A 21,211-nucleotide genomic window follows, 5' to 3' on the forward strand; every position below is an offset into this window, starting at 1 on the left:
TGGGAATTGATGGATTGGGGGGGGGGCAGTGGCAGTAGCGTTGCCTAAGGGGGGGCGGGTAAGCTGAAGATAAAGGGAAGATGCGTTTATTTAATTCCCTCGTTTTTACTGGTGGGTTTAAAAAAACAAATTAAATAAAAGCTTCTATTCCCCCCCTCTCCTTTCCCCTCTCTCCCATGTGCGCTGTTGAGGACAGGATCGGAAACGACACCATGTAACTAAAATTTTATTTCCTTCCCCACCTCCCTTGCAGATCGGGGCAGGAATTTACTGTTTATTTTAAACTGCATTGTCAAAACCAAAACAAAATAGGCGAGCGGAGGGGTGGAGGAAGCAAAAGCAAACCAACAGCGACACAGAGCCCCCTCTCTAACCCTTCTCGGTTGGCAGCCTCTCTTTCTCCAGCCAGCGGTGATCTCTCGTCTCCGGGCTCTGCTTTCCCAAAGCATCACCGCCAGAGAAGAGCCAGGGTGCTTCTTTTGCGACGAGGTCCTGCTCTGCTCCGCCTCCTCCCACCCCCGCCAACCTCTCCCCTCCACCCCAAGAAGTGAATGAGGACTGTAGAGAGAGCGCCTTGTTTGTGCGTGCGTGTTTAAGTGAAAGGAAAACCATCAGTTGATTCCCTCCCCTCCCTTCCCCTTCGTTCTTCAGCGCCGTGTGTCTCTCTGCCTCCTTCTCCTCTCCCGGGCGCAACGAGCCACCGAAAGGCAAACTTTAGCGCTTCTCCCTCCCCACTGCGCTGCGCTCCGCATCCCTCCCCCACCCTCCCCAGGATCTGTTTAAAAAAAGGAAGAAGAAATTTCAGCCGCCAAACAAAATGCCAAGCGGATCGGTGTTGGGAGGAAACCTTTGCCTCCCTCCTCGCGATCAATCCCACCCCAAGCCTTGTCAATTTCCCCGCTGCAAAAGAGCGTTCTTCTGCTTAAACGTCCCGCGTCCCAACCTCGGTTTGCAGGAATGAATTAGCGATCGCCTCCCCTTCTCTCTCTCTCTCCCGCCTCTTCCTCGCCTCCTCCATCTCGTTACTCCTCGATCTCTCGGCTGGCGTTTATTTATATGGAGATCGGCGCGCTCTCTCTCTCTCTCCCACCCCCAAAACCTCGGATCACCATGATGCAAACCCAGGAGATGTTATTTCTGTTATTTAATATTCCTTGTTATTGAGAACATGCTTTTTTGAAAAACAAAAGAAATTTAGTTTTTGTAAGGACAGGCAACGGAAGGCACCCCACCTGCCAAGTCTTTGCTGGAGAGAAAATGTGTCTGAAGATCTGCAGATGACCTTCTCCACTCCCCACCTCTTCTTCTTCCTTTTCTTCCCGGGAGGGGTGAGAGGGGTTAAAAATGGCCAGGAGCCGGATTTGTTTTGATGGCGAAGTCCTTGTGGCAAGGATCTAAGTTCTCTTCTGCAGCCCACCATGGGGACCCCTGGGCAGGGCAAGGTGCCTCGGGTGGTCTGGCTTCTGCTCTTTAGCCTGGCGGTGGTGCTCTCCAAAGGTAAGAAGCAATTAACCTTATTTTTCTTAACTTTCTCTGCCTTCCTGAGCCTGGGATTCTCCACTCCATCCTCCCCCCACCCCCACCCCCACTTCTCAAGAGGCTGTTCCTGGGAGTTTGTGGGGAGCGCCTGTAAGATTTGTGAATGGGAAGCGGGGAGCCCTGATCTTTCTTTTAATTTAAATGTCAGGGAAGATCTGCCCCACTCACTGGGATTCACACTGGCAATTTATTAATCTTTAAATCCTGCCTAAGATAATATTGATTAGCACTCTGGCTAGATATTAAAATGGGTGTGTGTGTGAAAGAGAGAGAGAGAGATTAACTGGGCTTTTACAGCACCCTTTTAAGCGGCTACAAATGAGATCTATGTTCCATTCCTGCGAAATCACATAAAAAAAGATGCTCCCCAGATCTCATGATAGAGACATGGCTAATGACAGAGCCAGGCTTCCTCTGTTCCAGCAGAATCGGATGTCAGTGAGAAAGAGTCAGGGGGGTGTGTATTTGATTATTCATTTATTCTGTAAGGTCGGATGGGTGGCATCACAGCGCATTGGGCAAAGTTTTACTATGAAAAGCAGAAACTCTGTAGTGGGTGATTCATCCTAGCAATGGCCTTGGAATAATGTTGATGAGGAAGCTGAGAACCTGCTATCCAGTGTCCATGCATGCAAACATTCTGACACATTTTTGCAATTATTTTCTCTTTTAAAACAACAAAACACTCAACAATGGCTACATCAAAGTAAGGAATGCTCAGATGAACATCTCTAAATGTAGGGATCTATGGTGGTGGAGCAATTCAGTGGGGTTGCTTGGAAAACTGTGGAAGAAGGGTTTATGCTTCTTCTGGGTAGTGGGTAACTGAAGGCACCTCTTGCAAGATGTTTCATTAGGCTGGAGGTTTAAAGGGGAAGGAAGACATTCCCTTCTACTTTGTGAATTGGACAATAGGGTAGTTTCACCAGCTTGTCCTGTACATGCAGTCAGTCCTCATGGAGGGACATGGCTTCAGTTAGCTTTTGTTTAGGGTGCTGCTTAAGGCTGTAATAGTTCTTCATTTTTTTGCCTATAATGCATCAAAAGTGTTGGCCAAAAATATTTCATCTACATTATAGCATGTGGCAGTGGAATTGACCCCTGTCCCTGGGTTGGCCCTGATCTCCTGTTGTAGTACCAGCTTTGGGAATAAGGTGCCTCTGAAATGAGGAAGTGCGTGTTGAAAAGCTACAGAGAGACCTGGGGAATTGAAGAAAAGGAATACGGAGATTTCTGCCTTCACAGCTCTTCCTTGCTTTACTTTTTGCCCTGTTGCATGTGGAAGAAGTAGAAAAGCCTTGTTTCTGTTTCTGTTACACAAGAAATACTGGCCATTGCTGTTTCTGTTCATGTGCTCCGAGCACAGGCATTCCACCTTTGCAGAGTACACCTGTTAGTAGATGGGAGGTATTCAGGGTAAAATCTTTGTCAGTCCAGTGGGGTCTACAAACTTCAGCTGGAGAAGGGTCAAAGCTCAGTGACAAGGCAAAACGTCCCAGGAGCAATCACCAGGGAGGCCTAGAAAGGACCCCCTGTCTGAAAACCTGGAGAGTTGTTGCCAGTCAGTGTTGACAATACTGGGCTAAATGGACCCATATATATGGCAGCTTCCTATATTCAACTGCAGGTGGGGGTGAAATATGGGATATCTTTAACATTCCACCCCTATGTAAACTCCTTGCATGTAGAGGATGAGGCTAAGCCTTTGGCCCAGATGTGTGGGGTTCCTATACGTAGTTGTAGCTTTGTATGAGGTGTCTTGGAAATATGATAACGGGCCTTTAGGCCAGCCTCCCCAACCCTTATGCCCTCCAGATGTTGCTGGACCACAAATCCTACCAACATCTGCAGGGCCATTAGGTTGCCCTCGACACCATGTAACACATACATAAAGCATGAGTTCAAAACATCAAAGGGAACAAAGCATTTCATAATAATAAGCAAGCCTAGCAACAAGAAATAATAAATATAAGCAATGACACAACGATGACAGGGAAGTATGTGTATATTATTATTATTATTATTATTATTATTATTATTATTAAAATGCAAGCCCTATTTGCAGCCTGAATGGGTCAGAATAATGTGTGGAAAGGGGGCTGTAGCTCAGTGACAGAGCATCTTCTTTGCAAGACAAGGTCCCTGGGTCAATTCCTAGCATCTCAATGTAGGACTAGGAATGACTCTTCCTGAATTCCTGGAAAGACACTGCCAAACAGTGTAGACAGTACTGAGCAAGGTGGACCATTAGTTTGACCCTGTATAAGGCAGCTTCACATTCAGTATATGAATATTGCCACTTCTGGGCCTGCATTTGCATTTTTTGCCTCCCCCTGATGACCTATTTATTGAGCATTCATCTTCATTTGCTTGCATAAACCTCTGAGGAAGGTTAGACTGTACCCAGTCTTTATTGCACATTTGTGCCAATTTATTTGCAGAGATGTTATACCTCAACGAGTACGGTACTCATCCTGATTTAATCTACATTTGTTTGCATGGTGGTAATGCGACTTCCCATTAATCGTTCGTTCACCCCATACTTTTCAGGGCATTTTCTCATCACTTACCTAACTGCAAAAAAATCTTGTTATCTCCCTCCCTGCAGTGGATTTGTTACACCAGAGCAGCAGAGTGCTTTAATCTACTTTAATTGCACAAACCTACATTCCTAGTATGTGCAGGAATCCCATCCGCAAAATATTGATTGGTAGCCGTACTCCGCAGGCCATGTGTCACCAGGGTTAATTCTGTTCAAGGGGAGGAGCTTTTTCTTGCAGCATGAGACTCCTCCCATTATGTCCAGAGCTTCACGTGTTGTTTTGAAATGGTTTCTGCACCATCAGATTAACATAAATTCACTACCCTAACTCTGTGTGCCTCGGGGTCACTTCATCCAATCAACAGTATTGTGTGAGTGCCTGGAGGCGGTTGGAGGATGGATGGCGGCTAACAGATTGAGGTTGAATCCTGACAAGACAGAAGTACTGTTTATGGAGGACAGGGGGTGGCCGAGTGTGGGGGACTCCCTGGTCCTGAATGGGGTAACTGTGCCCCTGAAGGAGCAGGTGCGCAGTCTGGGAGTCATTTTGGACTCACAGCTGTCCATGGAGGCGCAGGTTAATTCTGTGTCCAGGGCAGCTGTCTACCAGCTCCACCTGGTACGCAGGCTGAGACCCTACCTGCCCACAGACTGTCTTGCCAGAGTGGTGCATGCTCTAGTTATCTCCTGCTTGGACTACTGCAATGTGCTCTATGTGGGGCTACCTTTGAAGGTGACTCAGAAACTGCAATTAATCCAGAATGTGGCAGCTAGACTGGTGACTGGGAGTGGCCGCCGGGACCATACAACACCGTCCCTGAGAGATCTGCACTGGCTCCCAGTTTCCGAGCACAGTTCAAAGTGTTGGTTCTGACCTTTAAAGCTCTAAACGGCCTTGGTCCTTTATATCTGAAGGAGCGTCTCTACCCCCATTGTTCCACCCAGACACTGAGATCCAGCGCTGAGGGCCTTCCCGCAGTTCCCTCATTGTGAGAAGTGAGGTTACAGGGAGCAGACAGAGGGCCTTCTCGGTAGTGGCGCCTGCCCTGTGGAACGCCCTCCCATCAGTTGTCAAGGAAATAAGCAGCTATCCTATTTTAAAAAACACATCTGAAGGCAGCCCTGTTTAGGGAAGTTTTTAATATTTAATGTTGTATTGTTTTTAACACTTGATTCGGAGCCGCCCAGAGTGGCTGGGAGCGGGGTATAAATAATAAATTATTATTATTATTATTATTATTATTATTATTATTATGGCTATCAAGACTGTATAGTAGGGATGCCATGTTTGAATACCCACTCACGTGAAAAGAAGGGCTCCCTTCCTAGGCCAGTCCTACCATTAGACAGAATTAGACAGTCAACGGTGCCAACTTGAATAAATATTGGGGGGGGGGCGTGGCAGGCAAGCTCCATCCTGTATAACTGATCACATAACATGGCGCACACACCATTTGAATGGAAATGCCCATTAACTTTGAGGTCCCCCGGCATCCTCAAATATTTTATCAGATATTTTTATTGGGGAGCTGAAGGGAGCTTGGCTCCTGGGATTTGGCTCCTATGCACCCAGTATCAGCTGTCTAGCATGAAAGGGCAGCTAGGTGTTGGTTATTTAAAGTATTATGGAAATTTTACTCACAGGGAGTGATGGCTGTGGAATCCTTCTGCCCCAGGTGTCAAAACATCTTGGCTAGCCTCATTGACTTTGCTGTTGTGCCTCAGGCAGTAAAATGTCTCCTACCAGTCTTTCTCCCTGCACATATGAAATAGCCGTTATCAATGAGAGTGTTTGAGCCCAGATATTCTGGTTTTCTTGTTGCATGGGGAGATCTGCCAGCTGACTGTTGGCTGAATGTCTAAACTAGTCCCCATTGGCTTTTGAGGTAGCAATGCGTGAAGGGCTTGTTTACTGGTTTAGATGGCTTTAAAGGGCGTTGGACAAATTAAGGCCTACCCATTGCTAAAAGGATCCTCCATGTAGGCGTTTACCATTGCACACTGCTTATGGGCTTCTTGGAGGCATTTGATTGGCCGTTTTGGAAAGCAGAGTTCTGAGCCAAATGGACTTTTTGTATGTTGCTCTTGCAATCTTTAAATATTAATGCATGCTGTGCCTAGACAGGAAAACTTGGAAGTAACCATTCCAGTACTTCCAGGGTCCCACGGGACGCAACTTGAAAACACGTAACCTAAAGCGGATGCAACATGAGGTATGACTGTATCCAGATCAAGGGAAGTAATACAGTGGTACCTCAGGTTAAGAACTTAATTCGTTCTGGAGATCTGTTCTTAACCTGAAACTGTTCTTAACCTGAAGCACCACTTTAGCTAATGGGGCCTCCTGCTGCTGCTGCGCTGCCGCTGCACAATTTCTGTTCTCATCCTGAAGCAAAGTTCTTAACCCAAGGTAATATTTCTGGGTTAGCAGAGTCTGTAACCTGAAGTGTATGTAACCCGAGGTACCACTGTAGTTCCACTCTATTCTGTCTTCATCAGACCACACTTGGTCATACCGTCCAACTTTTTGGGTTGGGAAAGTGGGACATCCGTGCACTCTTTCTCCCCCCCCCCCTGCCCAAACTGCACACCTTTTCTCCTGCCCCCCACCCGAACCACAAACTCTTTCTTCTGCTTCCTACCTTAACCGCATGCTCTCCCCACCTGCTCGATCTTTGCATCGCAGCCACTGTTTCTGTCCCTCTGCCAGCTCTTTCTCCACTGTTGCCATAGCTAGGCCTCATCCTTCTTGCAGCCTGCCTGGCCTTGCCGCAGCTGCTGGAAGTGAGGTACCTGCATCAGGAAGTGGGTTCCAGATGTGTTGTGCCTGCTTCTGCGAACATGGCAGCAGCAGAGGTCAGCCACAATGGCAGTGGAGCCTATGGTGGAGGCTGCCCCAACTGACCTGGAGGCAGAAAAATCAGGACATCACTGAGGCAGCTTCTGTGAATTTGCGATGTCCCACCCAATTAATTTGGGGCAATTGAGTATGCAAGTGAAGTAATAGAACCACTGTAATCTTCCTTGGTTAGTCCTCAGCTGGAGGTCCTGTGTCCAGTTCTCAGCACCACAGTTTAAGGATATTGACAAGTTGGAACATCTGCAGAGGAGGGCAACCAAGATGATCAGGGGTCTGGAAACCAAGTCTTATGACAAACGGTTGAGGGAGTTGGGTATATTTAGCCTGGAGAAAAGGGAGACTGAGAAGAGATATTATAATAGTTAAGTTGTGGGTGAACATATCAGATGACACAGCGATGCTTCAAACAGCTCTTGTTTATTCAGAGGCCAGAACAGAACTGAACTGAAGGGTTCAGTCAGCCTGCTTATACAGTGGTGCCTCGCAAGACGAAATTAATCCGTTCCGTGAGGCTCTTCGTATAGCGGTTTTTTTCGTCTTGCGAAGCAAGCCCATTGACAGCTTAGCGGATTAGCGCTATTAGCGGTTTAGTGGCTTTTAGCGATCAGCTGTTAAGCGGCTTATTAGCGGATCAGCTGATAAGTGGCTTAGCGGCTTAGGAAAAGGGGGAAAAAGGGGGGAAAACCCACAGGAACTCGCAAGACATTTTCGTCTTGTGAAGCAAGCCCATAGGGAAATTTGTTTTGCGAAGCGCCTCCAAAACGGAAAACCCTTTCGTCTAGCGGGTTTTCCGTCTTGCGAGGCACTCATCTTGCGGGGCACCACTGTATAGAGCTCCAGTACAATGTAAGTGTAACAATTTTCTAAAACTATCCAATCACTGAACGTCACTTTCCATCCCTTATTTGCATAACTATCTACAGTATCCCCCTGCTGGCCCAGGGTGAGAACTTCAGTACATAACAATAATCATCTTCAGATAGCTAAAGGACTGTCAAATGGAATATGGAGCAAGCTTGCTTTCTGCTGTTCCAGATGGTTGGACCTGAATCAATGCATTCAAAGGACAGGAAAAGAGATCCCAACTAAACACTAGTAAGAACTTTCTGACAGTAAGAGCTGTTTGACAGTGGAATCAACTCCCTTGGAAGATGGTGAGCTGTCCTTCATTAGAGATTTTGAAACAGAAGTTGGATGGCCATTTGTCAGGGACTCTTGAACTATGATTCCTGCATTGCAGGGGACTGGCATAGATGGCCTTTGGGGGTCCCCCTTCCAACTCTATACTTCTATTATTCTATGCTGTTGATTGGCAGGAGATGGCTTCTGCATCCTGGCGTGTCGTGAACATAAACCGGATGTTTGTTGTTTTTGAAGCTTGCTTTATCATCCGCTCTGTGTTCTGCATATGTCTACACATCCCCCACTACAAAGAAATGCCAACTCCTATTGCAAAATACAAGTGTAGATTGCTACTGAAGCGAGAAAAAGGTCAGGGGAAGGAAACGTAATTCTGACAATCGCATAATATCTCTCTGTGTTGCCTGGGTGTGGCGTTGTTGTTGATGCTTCGAAATGCTCCAGTTTGAAGGCCTCCCTCCATTATCTGCTTCCGAAGCAAGGATTGTGTTTGAAACCTCTTTCTCCTTTGCTGTCTTTTGTGTCTCCTTGCCTTCTGCACTGTCTACAACACAATGTGCTAATAGCAGGTGTCTTGCATACACTTGCAAGCAACCTTGAAATAATTCAGGGTTTACAGAACAGCACGCAGTGAGTTGCTCTTTTGGAGAAAAAGGTTCATTTTTGAAGTTGTTCATTTAAATTGTGCTATAGGTTGATGTTGATGTTCTTGCAGTGTGCATCTCTCTAGAAAATCTGGCTGCAGGGCTTGTTCAAGACATGTTGCTACCCAAAGCAAAGGGCAAGATGCCTGCCATGAATTGCACATGTGGAAGGTGACCAGATGGGCAGCTGAATCCTACTTCAATAGATGGAAACTGGGATGTGGGGAAGGGGTAAGAGGTGGCAGCTGCTTCACACTGCCTTAGGATTGGAGAACTTCAAGTGGGAGCCTGGGACAAATATGATCCTCCAGGCCCTTTCTTCTGAGGCAACACACTTCACTGGCTCTACTTTGCAGTCCCAGTGTATTTTTTAGTTTGTCCTTGAAATCTGATAATGCCTCTTGCTCGCCTAGATGGAGGGTAGAGAATGGGGTGTGTGTCAAACAGGCTGCTGTACAAAGGGACAATCTGCCTTTGCTCCTCTGCTCACCTTTGCTTCTGGCCAGGCCCACCACTGGCATGTGAGCCCTGGAAGGTTGGCCAGAAGGGAATGTGTCCCTCAGGCTGAAAAAGGGCCCTCACCTCTACAGCAGTCCTTCCCCAATGGAGCCCCTGAAGCATCCGTTGCCTGAGGAGCCTTCCTCATGCTACCCAATAGTGAGGATGAACCTCACTGGACATTCTCTTGTTGGTAGTGGTAATTCAGAATTCTTCTGGATGTCATTGTCTGTGTTGGTGTGCTGGGTGAATTAGGGTTGACAAGTCACTGTTGTTAAAAAAACAACAACCAAAAATATCTTCCAGGTGACAATAACAGAGCATAAAAATGACAGAACACCTAATAACCCTCCGCATGTCCTCTAAACCAATTTACGGAATCCGCTGTCACAAAATGTGATGATGGCTCTTGATTTAGATGGCCTTGAAAAGGGGTTGGGGAGGGGGGCAAACTCCTGGATGGGTCTATCAATGGCTGCTAAATGGACCCTCCATTTTTAGAGAGAGTTTCTCTCCGAATTCCTACTGCTAGAGAGGAACAATGGGAGAGGGATACTGGAAGACAAGATGCTGGATGAACGAGACTTCTGCAAAGTTGTGCAGGAGACTGTTGGCTGCATTTCTAAGGTGTGTGCTCATACCTTTCATTAGAGAACTGTTTGGGCATCTTTATTTGCTTTGAAGTATTTAAGCCTGTGTGTTGTAGTGCTCAGAGGGCAGACTAGGACCTGGGAGAACAGGGTTCAAATGCCCTCTTAGCCATGAAGCTTACTGGGAGACCTTGGGCAGTCACAGTCTCTCAGCCTTGCCTACATTGCAGGATTGTTACAGGGATAAGATGGAAAGGGGAGAACCATGTTTGCATGCCATCTTGGAGGTTCCACTATCAACCCTGTTGCCGGTTTGTTTTCATTGCTCTCTTGGTGGGTTTGCCCAGGGCAGGGTATCAGTTGTGGCACCACCACTGAGAAGACCGTGCCCTGATATATATTTCCTCTGGAGACTTAAAAATCTTTTTAAAAAAACAAACCCTGAGTTTTTATTCTCTGGGAAATTACAATTTTTTCCCAGAAGCTGCTGTACTTAAGATCAATGAGGTTTTGCTCTGATGCTTGAGTTCAATTTCTTAAACAAGGACTAGATAACTGTTGCACAGCTTCTGTTCAGTGATGTTCTACACTGCAATTTAGAATTGCAGGCTCACCTTTCTCTGGTAATAGGCTTGTAGTGATTTAGTGTGGCTTATAGTATTACAGCTAGGTTTGTTTGTTTTTCCAAAAATTCCTTGGAGATCGACACTATATAGAAGACTCTGCCATAAGTGGGTCAGGCTTCCACCTAAGGGGATTGTGCTTGAGGTTCTTCGGGGATTAAATTTCTGTGAATTCAGATCTGAACCGACTTGATCCATACCTCTCAGACTAATGCACAAATCGGAATATTATTAGCTTTTAGCTTTAGCACTTCTCTGAATTTTGCAATATAATTCTCTGCTAAAGTAAAGTATTCAAATGCAGAACATGCTTTAGGATAAACTACACTTAGGAATGCATGTGTACGTTTGCACATATTTGGTGCATAAAATACATATTTTAAAATACACATGGTTGAGATGGAATGGATGTATTATCAATTGCATTTATATCAATATATTTCCTCTAAGGAGTTTGGGTCTCTCCCCATCTACTTTATCCTCACAACGACCTTCTGAGGTAGGTCAGGCTGTGAGACGGTGACTGGCCTAATGTCATCTGTGCAGATGTGAACCCTGGTCTTGCAGGTTATATTTCAACACAATAACCACCACACCTCACTGCCTCTCACTCACTTGCAGCTTATTCAAAATTTCAAAATTGTCACACATGCTTATTTGTCCACCCCTGTGTTGCACCAGTGCCACAGTCCTGTTTTTCCTTTCCAAAGTGTGTGTGTGTTGTGAAGGGAGAAAAAAGAAACCCAAAAAACTACAGCTTGAAAAATGAACCTCCTTTACCTTGTTTCCTCTTTAAAAAACTGCACAGAAGACAGAAACGTTGCAGAAGTAGGTTTTCTCCCCCTTGCCTGACAAACAGTGCCTGCTAAAATTGCCTCTCCCTTAGGAGAGCGATAAGACATGTATGGCAAAGAAATAAAAATAAAAATGAATTTTAGGCTGGAAGGAAAGGAGCTGTGGGTAAAAATGATCTATACTGAAACCCCATAGGTTTCCATTCTAGCTATCACTCTTTCGAGGTACTGAGAAAAGCTGCTTTATACCAAATCACTCTGTTGTTGTGCGGAAGGTGTGAGGAATCGTCAACCCTCCAGAAGCTGCTGAACTACATCTCCCACCACCACAGGCCATTGTTCATGCTTTCCGGGGCTGATGGGAGTTGTGGTGCAGCATCATCTGGAGGTTTCCCATACTTGGTCTATAGCGTAGTGGTACAGTCTCTTCCAGGGGTGCAGAGCCATTAGTCAGGGGCTGAATGTAGCCATTCCAGGCCTCTCTCTCTCTGCTCCTCAGAACTCTCTCCAGGCCTCACATACTCCCCTTGTTTCACACCCCACAACTGTTCATTTGGGATGTGTCCTTGCAGTCTGATGATGTCCCTTGCTTCTCTGGGTGGAGGACAGAAAGGGCCATGTGGAAACCAGTCTACTGTACAAAGGCAACTTTTTGACCTGGTGCCCTGCCCACTTTTGCCCCAGACCCCACCCACTATTGGCATGTGGCCCTTTGGAGGTTGCCCAGAAGGGGATGCAGCCCTCAGCCTGAGAAAGGTTCCCACCCCTGGTCTACTCTGATGGGCAGTTGCTCTTCAAGATTTCAGGCAGAGGTCTTTCCAGGCCCTATCTGGAGAAGTCAGAAATTGAATCAGGGATCTCCTGCATGCAATGGGGATATGCTGTACCACTGAAAGATATCTTCTGTGTCTATTTTATCACACCCATTTGGTCAAGAGGTGTATCCTAACTGCTAGGGTTGCAACAAGCCGGTATTTTGCTGCTCTGCTGCTTCTTTGGTTAATTATTTTGGGTCTGAAAATCCAACAGATTCTCCCAGGTTCTTCCCTTGGCCAGAGAGGTATTGTCAAGCTCTCGTATAAGCCATCAGGTTTTGCTTTAGTTAACACTCCTGAGCTCTCAGATTCCTTCCTGAATCCATTAAGCACCTGGTCCAGCCTTTCCCTGCAACCAAAAGGGAGGGTCCTCTGCCAGCTAGTTCACTTTGACAAAGTAATGAAGGGTGAAGGGCCAAGGCTCTAAAGCAGCCTTCCACAATCTAGTACTGTCTCAATGTCGTTGGACAATGGTTCCCATTTTCTCTGACTCTTGGCCATTCTTGACTGGGAGTCCAGCAGTCAGCTTGTTGTTTAGTCATTTAGTCATGTCTGACTCTTCGTGACCCCCTGGACCAGAGCACACCAGGCACTCCTGTCTTCCACTGCCTCCCGCAGTTTGGTCAAACTCATGCTGGTAGCTTCAAGAACACGGTCCAACCATCTCGTCCTCTGCCGTCCCCTTCTCCTTGTGCCCTCCATCTTTCCCAACATCAGGGTCTTTTCCAGGGAGTCTTCTCATCTCATGATGTGGCCAAAGTATTGGAGCCTCAGCTTCAGGATCTGTCCTTCCAGTCAGCTAGAGGGCACCAGTTTGTAAAGGCTGCCATATGCCTTGCCTCATCACTGTTGAGTTTGCTGCCAATTCCCCTTCCCCCAGCAGGCACATTATATTCACACACCTCTTCTGCCTTTGGGATAAGCAGTTGGTGCAGGATGGCATTGGTGGAGGTTGGTCAGTTAGGATGAAAGGGGCACTGCCCCACCAATCCCAGTCTGCCCTCAGCCAGCCCCAATCTACCTGTCTTCCTACTGACCACCAGTCCAGAGGGTGGGACTGCATTTCAGCTTCCACTTCCTTGGTTTCAGTGTTGCCCTTAGAGAACTCCACAGGGAGAAAGGTGGGGGCTCTGGCTCTGCCTATCACTGATTCTGGGCCTCCCTGCCTTCTGCTGCTCCAGTTCCAACAGGCACCATCCACCACAGGCTGGCAGACGACTGGAGTAATGAGTAGCACCCACCTCTGGCCCAGGGGAGAGGCTTCCACTTCCCTTCCTCTACAGCAGACTCTTCCTGCTGAGAGTTTCTTCAAAGAGCAGAGCACGGCCCAAATAATAAATTCAGATTAAAACGAGAGATGTTCTGCCGGCGTACCATTTTATTTGTCAGCTCCAATCCTTAATGCAATTTGGTTTCTAATATTTTTCCCCTGCATTGCTCTTGTATTCCTCTGCCTTTTCTTTTTATTAGTTTCTCGGCGGTGGCAGCCTTCTTGACACCAGCTAGCATTGTTCTTTAATGTATTAATAAAAGCTGCATTATAAAAGAAAGTAAAAGAAAAAAATAGGGTATTGAGAGAGAATCCAAAGATAATCTTAGTGCGTGTGCATGGGTTTGTGTATGTGTTTGTCTGTCTATCTCGAGAGACAATGGAGTGCGCCACTGTGGGTTAAGTCAAACCGCTGCATTAGCAACAACGAAGTGACCTTCCTGGGGTGCAAGCCTGGGCAGCGTGGATGGAGGTCCTGGGCTGTCCAGAAAACAGGACCCTCCTCTCAGCCTTGCTGATGTGCTCCAAAGGAAAGCAGAGCGATACGTTTGGCACCAGCTTGGCGGCAGGAGTTGCCAGAAGGAGGTGTACAAGGTGCCATCCAGCCGTCTTAGAGACTCCCCTCTGGATTGACTCCTTAGCCTTTTCATCTCCTGAAGATATGCTGAAACCACTTTCTTCACTGTTGTGCTCACTATTGGTCTTGTTTGCTCAACCCACCAGACCCTGTCTTTGCATGCAGGCAGAGTCCTTAACTCACCAAGGGTTTGAGACCCACTGGCTACCCTCACTTGGTTTAGCTGGCCAGTCAAAGCCATTTCCTGGGGTGTGGCCACTGTTGCATGCTTCTCGGAGCCACAGGTGAGAGGTGAGTGCATGGTGGAGACCAAAGATGAACAAACTCCCCCAGAAGGAGTACCATGTGTCCCCCACCAGAGGTACTACAGTACTAAAGGTAAAAGGTAAAGGTACCCCTGCCCGTACGGGCCAGTCTTGACAGACTCTGGGGTTGTGCACCCATCTCACTTAAGAGGCCAGGGGCCAGCGCTGTCCGGAGACACTTCCGGGTCACGTGGCCAGCGTGACAAAGCTGCATCTGGCGAGCCAGAGCCGCACACGGAAACGCCGTTTACCTTCCCGCTGGTAAGCGGTCCCTATTTATCTACTTGCACCCGGAGGTGCTTTCGAACTGCTAGGTTGGCAGGCGCTGGGACCGAGCAGCGGGAGCGCACCCCGCTGCAGGGATTCGAACCGCCGACCTTTCAATCGGCAAGTCCTAGGCATTGAGGCTTTAACCCACAGCGCCACCTGCGTCCCCGTAGAGTACTACCCCTCCCCTAACACCCCATCCACCCCATATATTTGTATGGGGGTTGGTTATATACATAAGCATACATGTACACACACAGAGAGAGATGAATACATGCCCACACTGCATTCTTCATCTATCATCAGTCTGACTCTACCCTGGAAACCGAGGGTGGCAGCTGTCTGTCACTGTGTCCCAGAAAATGTCAGCAAGGCTGCCGATTGATTGAAGCGCCAGAACTGCATTGCTGTTGTGCTTTTTTTTAATAAAGTGCTATGTTAAATTACTTGGGTTTTTATCCTGCTGTGTAATATAGCTTTCTGCATTATTAATGGCAATTGAGAAAACCAAGTGGGTTTTAAAGATCGTTTTGCAGTACGTAAGTAGTGTTAATTATCATAAGTAGAGGTTAAAAAAAAGAGAGCTTGAAATGGCTTTTTAACCTTATTTTCCATTTGAAAGGATGAATGAAAAAATGGACACAGGTTATACTGTAGCTAAGAGAGCCAGTGCAGTATAGTGGTTAGAGTATTGGACTAGGACCTGGGAGACCAGGGTTCAAATCTCTACTTGACCCTGAAGCTTGTTGGATGAACTTGGGCCAGTCACTGCCTCTTAGCCCTTACCTACCTCACGGGCTTGTTGCAGAGACTAAATGAGGAGGGGAAGAACCGTGCACACCATACTGAGGATACTTATCCAAGATTCCTACATCTGTCAAAACGATGGTACATAATGTAACCTTATTATCAGGGGTCTGGGATTGAGGGTATTTGGTAGCCACCTGGAAGAACTCTGGGTGACAGTTAGGGACGAGTGAATCTGTCATCTCCAGTATCTCATTTTTCCAGCCTCAAATTCAGTTCTCCATATTTCCATTTCAGCTTGCATTTTTTTAATAACACATTTTTGTATGTGGTTTTCACTTACACAGGTATTTTTAATGTATTTTTTAAAAAAGCACCCTTTCCCCTAGTCCAGGCAGCTTGGCCCTCCAGCTGTTTTGGAACTACAACTCCCATCATCCCTAGCTAACAGGACCAGTGGTCAAGATGATGGGAGTTGTAGTCCCCAAACAGCTGGAGGGCCAAGTTTGGCCACCACTGCCTTAGTTTATGCATTTCTGTAAACATTGTTTGGCTGGAGAACTACATTGCAAAATTTGGAGAAGTGGCAATTTCAAAGGATGACCAGGGTGCAATCTACACACATATTAAAAATGCTTTTTTTAAAAAAAAGTTTGAAAAATATATATATTGAATTTGCCATAGCTCACCATCACCACCTACTGTCACATTTGTATATTGCACTTTACAACACACTCAAAACCTGTTTTCTTTGCAGCTGGACAACTGAGTCCTATGTTTCAGTTTGTGTATTGTTTTGGTAGTTTCGATAGGTTTGTCTTTAAATGTAAAGTGAACCCAAAGTTTCCTCCATCCCTGGTTACACTTGTGAGTGTTTCCAGTTGCCAGGGAGTTTTACCATCCCTTTTCACCCCCCACATCTTTGAAACTCAACCCAAACTATTTGTTCATCTTGAAAGTCAGCACTAATCTGTTACCACGAAAACATTTGAATTGTATCCAATGCCAGATCTACTCAAGAGTAGACCCACTGAAATTAATGCCCATGCTTAACATAAGGTGCATTGAGATTACCGTATTTTTCACCATTACCGTATTACGCACCATCCCATAAGGCGCACCTAGTTTTTTTGGGGGGAAATAAAGGGAAAAAAATTATTTCCCCCCCCAGGCGCGGGGCTGGGGCGGGGGAGGCCCAAGCTTTCCCCGACCCCAGTCCCCAAACAGGCAGCTCTCTGCAAGCCGTGGGAGCCCAGGGCTGGCTCCCGCTGCTTGCGGAGAGGTCCGCGAAGCCTGGACGCGCTGAACTCAGCGCGCCCAGGCTTCGGCATGCAGGCACCTCTCCGCAAGCGGCGGGAGCACTCCCGCCGCTTGCGGAGAGGTCCGCGAAGCCTGGAGAGCGAGAGGGGTCTGTGTGCACCGACCCCTCTCGCTCTCCAGGCTTCAGCGAAAGCCTGCATTCGCCCCATAGGACGCACACACATTTCCCCTTCATTTTTTGAGGGGAAAAAGTGTGTCCTATAGGGCGAAAAATACGGTAGTTTTCCTGATTATAATGCTATCACTTTTATCCTGGAGTCTAACATTCCCTTTAAGGAATTAAGACCTCTGAACAAGCATCATTGTAATTACATTCCAAAACTCTCATGATTTTCTGGGTTAACAAGGTTTTTCTGGAAGTGAACAACATGGAAATGAGTGCTAGGGTCCTACTAGTTTTTTTCAGGAGTGTCTTTTACATTCTGCGAAAGATCACATAAAACGTGGAAATTATCCAGAAAACTGAACATAGTGCTCTCAGTATGCAGCCTTGGGCCTATCAACTTCAGTGGGTCTACTTTGAGCAAAACCTAGTTGGATTCAACCCTTTGTTTTAAAATGGAAGGAATAATCAAATATGAGAAATGAAATTACTGCCCTGAGGCATGTGCAGAATGTCTCTACTCCTGGACCACAGCTCGTCTGTGCACACATCTGTGATTTGAAAGCAGGGACAAAGGATGGAGTTTCCTGGGATGGCTGTTTCTTTCCAGAAATTAATCATCAGCCGCAGCCAGCCCTGCGATAGTATCTCCGCTTTGGCCAGGTTTCCTTACGTAGCCTAGGACAAGAATAACAATATTTAAAATAAAGATGTCACGGACTGAGACAGTCTGGCTAAAAATAATCCAGCCAGCCAACAGCCTTTGATAGATCACCTAAACAAATAGGAAAGAAATGAAGAGGCTGAACTAAAGCGAGATCCTTAAAGATGTCTTTATTTTGCCTCCCTCCTCCTTGTGAGGAATACATGTGGCTGCACCATTAAAAGAAGCCCTGCTGGAATTTAATGTCTTTATTAATAATGCAGCCAACCTTTTTACATGAGACAGTTTGGTCTTTTGGCAGGCTGCCATTATCCACAAACACCTCAGGCTTTCATGCATATATGTGTGTGTGTGTGTGTGTGTGTGTGTGTGTGTGTAAAACACAGACCTTCCAGAGCTGGTAGAGGTTGTGAGGAGACCAACAATTTCACTAATGTCTCCAGGCTGGACATGTTAGAAAGGGCATGTGGAGCTCTCTGATATTCCTCTAGGGTTGGAGGGCAAAATCTAGAGCAGCCTTTCAGTTGGGTTGGGACAGGGCTGAACTTGTTATTTCCCTGCCTGAATTGTGAAAAAGCTAAGCTGCCGAACTCCAGTTCCCATCCCCGCACCTAACCTTTGCCATATCTACACTATACATCTAAAATACTATGATAAAAAGGACCCCGGATGGTTAAGTCCAGTCAAAGGTGACTATGGGGTTGCGGCGTTCATCTCACTTTCAGGCCGAGGGAGCCGGTGTTTGTCCACAGACAGCTTTCCAGGTCAAGTGGCCAGCATGACTAAACCGCTTCCGGCACAACGGAACACCGTGACAGAAACCAGAGCGCACGGCAACACCGTTTACCTTCCCGCCAGAGTGGTACCTATTTATCTACTTGCACTTGGACGTGCTTTTGAACTGCTAGGTTGTCAGGAGCTGGGACCGAGCAACGAGAGCTCACCCTGTCGCGGGGATTTGAACCACCAACCTTCTTATCAGCAAGCCCAAGAAGTTTAGACCACAGCACCACCTGCGTCCCTGAAAACGGGACTAAATCATGCAGGGGTTCTTTATCTTTACCTAAAACACCATGATACCACAATAAAAACCATGTATTCCCCAAAGAATTCTGGGAACTGTAGTTTGTTAAGGGTGCTGAAAAGTGTTGTTGTTTTTTTTAAAAGATCCCTGTTGTTTTCACAGAGCTGCAATTCTCACATACCCTCATTCTCACTATTTTGCCGGAACAATTGCTATCACTCTTCAGTAATCACAGATTCTGTCTTATCCCTCTGCCCTGGCACCGTAGATAATTAACTCCCAATTAAGACCTCTGCAACCATTCATAGGGACGCGGGTGACGCTGTGGGTTAAACCACAGAGCCTAGGACTTGCCGATCAGAAGATCGGCGCTTCGAATCCCTGCGATGGGGTGAGCTCCCGTTGCTCAGTCTCTGCTCCTGCCAACCTAGCAGTTGGAAAGCACGTCAAAGTGCAAGTAGATACCTTCCGGCGGGAAGGTAAACGGTGTTTCCATGAGCCAGCATGGTTTGCCAGAAGCGGCTTAGTCATGCTGGCCACATGACCCAGAAGCTGTACGCCGGCTCCCTCGGCCAATAAAGCGAGATGAGCGTCGCAACCCCAGAGTCGGCCACAACTGGACCTAATGGTCAGGGGTCCCTTTACCTTTACCTTTAATCATTCATAGTTCTCTGGTGCCCCATGGCCCCTCCCACCCTACGTCCCACCCAATTGCTGCTCTTCCCTTCCCACTCTGCTCCATGGGAAATAGGAAGAGGGAACTGGGTGAGGCAAGGCTGGGCTGTGTGGTAGACAATGGATGTTGCTGCTGCTCCCCACTGCTGGCTTCCCCTGCCATAGCTACTAAACACACACAACACACACACACACACATCCCATGGCTCTAGGTGCCTCTGCCTTCCTCCTCCAGTTCCCCTTGCCCCTTGCAGCTCAACACCCATAATGCAGTGCAGTTTCCAGGATTCTGTGTGGGGAGCCATAACTGTTTAAAATGGGATGACATTGCTTGAAATGTATAGACAGGGCCAGGGTTGGCTGCCAGGCTGACACTTTGCATCTTCCTCAGTGTCCTGGATATGTTAATTTACCTGTTTAGAAACAAAATAAAAAAGATTCCTTCCAGTAGTGCCTTAGAGACCAACTAAATTTGTTATTGGTGTGAGCTTTCATGTGCATGCACACTTCTTCAGATACTGGCATGTTTGATGTTGTTGGGGCCAGTAATGGTGTTGTCCAGGTGTATGCGGCAGCAAAGTTGGCCTCTGGGTTTATTGCAGGCTCTGGTACCAGTGTTCACGTTAAGTCTGGTTGTTGTATTATTGTGGGTGAGGAGTTGTTTAAGATTGGGTGGCTGTCTGTAGGCAATGAAAGGTCTTCCTCCCAGAGCTTGAGAAAGAGAACTGTCGTTGTCTAGGAGAGGTTGTAGATCTCTGATGATGTGTTGAACTGTTTTAATTTGGAGCTGTATGTGATTTACTAGTGGTGTTCTGTTGTTTTCTTTTTTGGGTCTGTCTTGCAGCAACTTCTCTCTGGGTATCCGTCTGGCTCCGTTGATCTGTTGTTTAACTTCATCAGGCGGATATTTTAGTTCTAAAAAGGTTTGCTGTATCTGAAGAAGTGTCCATGCACATGGAAGCTCATACCAATAACACACTTAGTTGGTCTCTAAGGTGCTACTGGAAGGAATTTTTAAATTTTGTTTCGACTACGGCAGAGCAACACGGCTACCTACCTGTACCTGTTTAGAAGCAGCTTTGGAAACAATTTCCATACTATTTTTAAAAATGGAAAATAATTATGTGGTTGTTGTTGTTGTTGTTTTATAAAAGTCCCAGCTTTAACTCCTGGCATCTCCAGCTAGGGCTGGGAATGTACCCCATCTTGAATCCCAGAGAGCCACTGGCCATCAGTGTAGACCAGGGATTTCCAACTCTCAAGAGACTGCGTTCTACTCCCACTATAAAAACACTGGCAATGATCTACCCATTGGATTGACCAAAGTTGTTGAGTTTTTTTGGGGGGAGGAACAGCCACAGTGGTTGAGCTTCTTCTGGGAAGGCTTTTTTTTGGGGGGGCGGGATTGACCAGGGTCACGTGATCAACCAGGATCGACCAGGAATACCCCATGATCGACCAGTAGATCGCGATCGACATTTGGACATCCCTGGTGTAGACAATACAGTGGTACCTCGGGTTACATACGCTTCAGGATACAGACACTTCAGGTTACAGACTCGTCTAACCCTGAAATAGTACCTCGGGTTAAGAACTTTGCTTCAGGATTAGAACAGAAATCGCGCGATGGTGGCGCGGCAGCAGCAGGAGGCCCCATTAGCTAAAGTGGTGCTTCAGATTAAGAATAGTTTCAGGTTAAGTATGGACCTCCGGAACGAATTAAGTACTTAACCTGAGGTACCACTGTACTGAGCTGGACCGGTGGCCTTACTTGGGATAAGACAGCTTCCTAATCAATTTTTCTGGGGGGAATTTTGCCGGACTTTAAAAGGTACAGCCCCTTAGTTATATCTGATGGGTGCTGAAGTGTAGGTGGGTTCAGGCATGCGTGATCCAATACTGAGATCCAGCTCAAAAGGGTTTATTGGAACATCAGGAACAAGAAGAACAAGAGTAGCAAACAAGGGGACTTGGCCCAGGCAACATACCTCCCCGCCTGTGATAGGTCACCTTATGCTGTGACTGGCGAATGAGAACACTGGCCGTATCGCAGCAGGGGTTAAGTCGGGCCTCTCTTATTCATCTAGTGATGTGAGGTGAGAATATTCTCCGGAGAATATTCTTGGGAATGAGAATATTCTTGAGAATATTCTCTGCCAGAAAATTCCCCGGAGAATATTCTCCACAAACTGTAAATTCTAATCTAAGAACCAG

General features: G+C 46.8%; 1 protein-coding gene across 1 annotated transcript in view; it reads left to right on the plus strand.

Annotated features, from left to right (window-relative positions):
• The first annotated feature begins 478 nt into the window (after positions 1-478).
• The window catches only part of LOC307204695 (transmembrane protein 132D-like), a 500,406-nt gene continuing 479,673 nt past the window's right edge, over positions 479-21,211 (plus strand). Inside the window, exon 1 of the mRNA XM_079956511.1 lies at positions 479-1,497. Coding sequence (XP_079812637.1) covers positions 1,419-1,497 — 79 coding nt within the window. The 5' untranslated portion in view covers positions 479-1,418. The remainder of the gene's footprint in view (positions 1,498-21,211) is intronic.

This window comes from Podarcis cretensis (genome assembly GCF_951804945.1).
Source record: "Podarcis cretensis genome assembly, chromosome: 16".
In the NCBI taxonomy this organism is placed as follows: domain Eukaryota; kingdom Metazoa; phylum Chordata; class Lepidosauria; order Squamata; family Lacertidae; genus Podarcis; species Podarcis cretensis.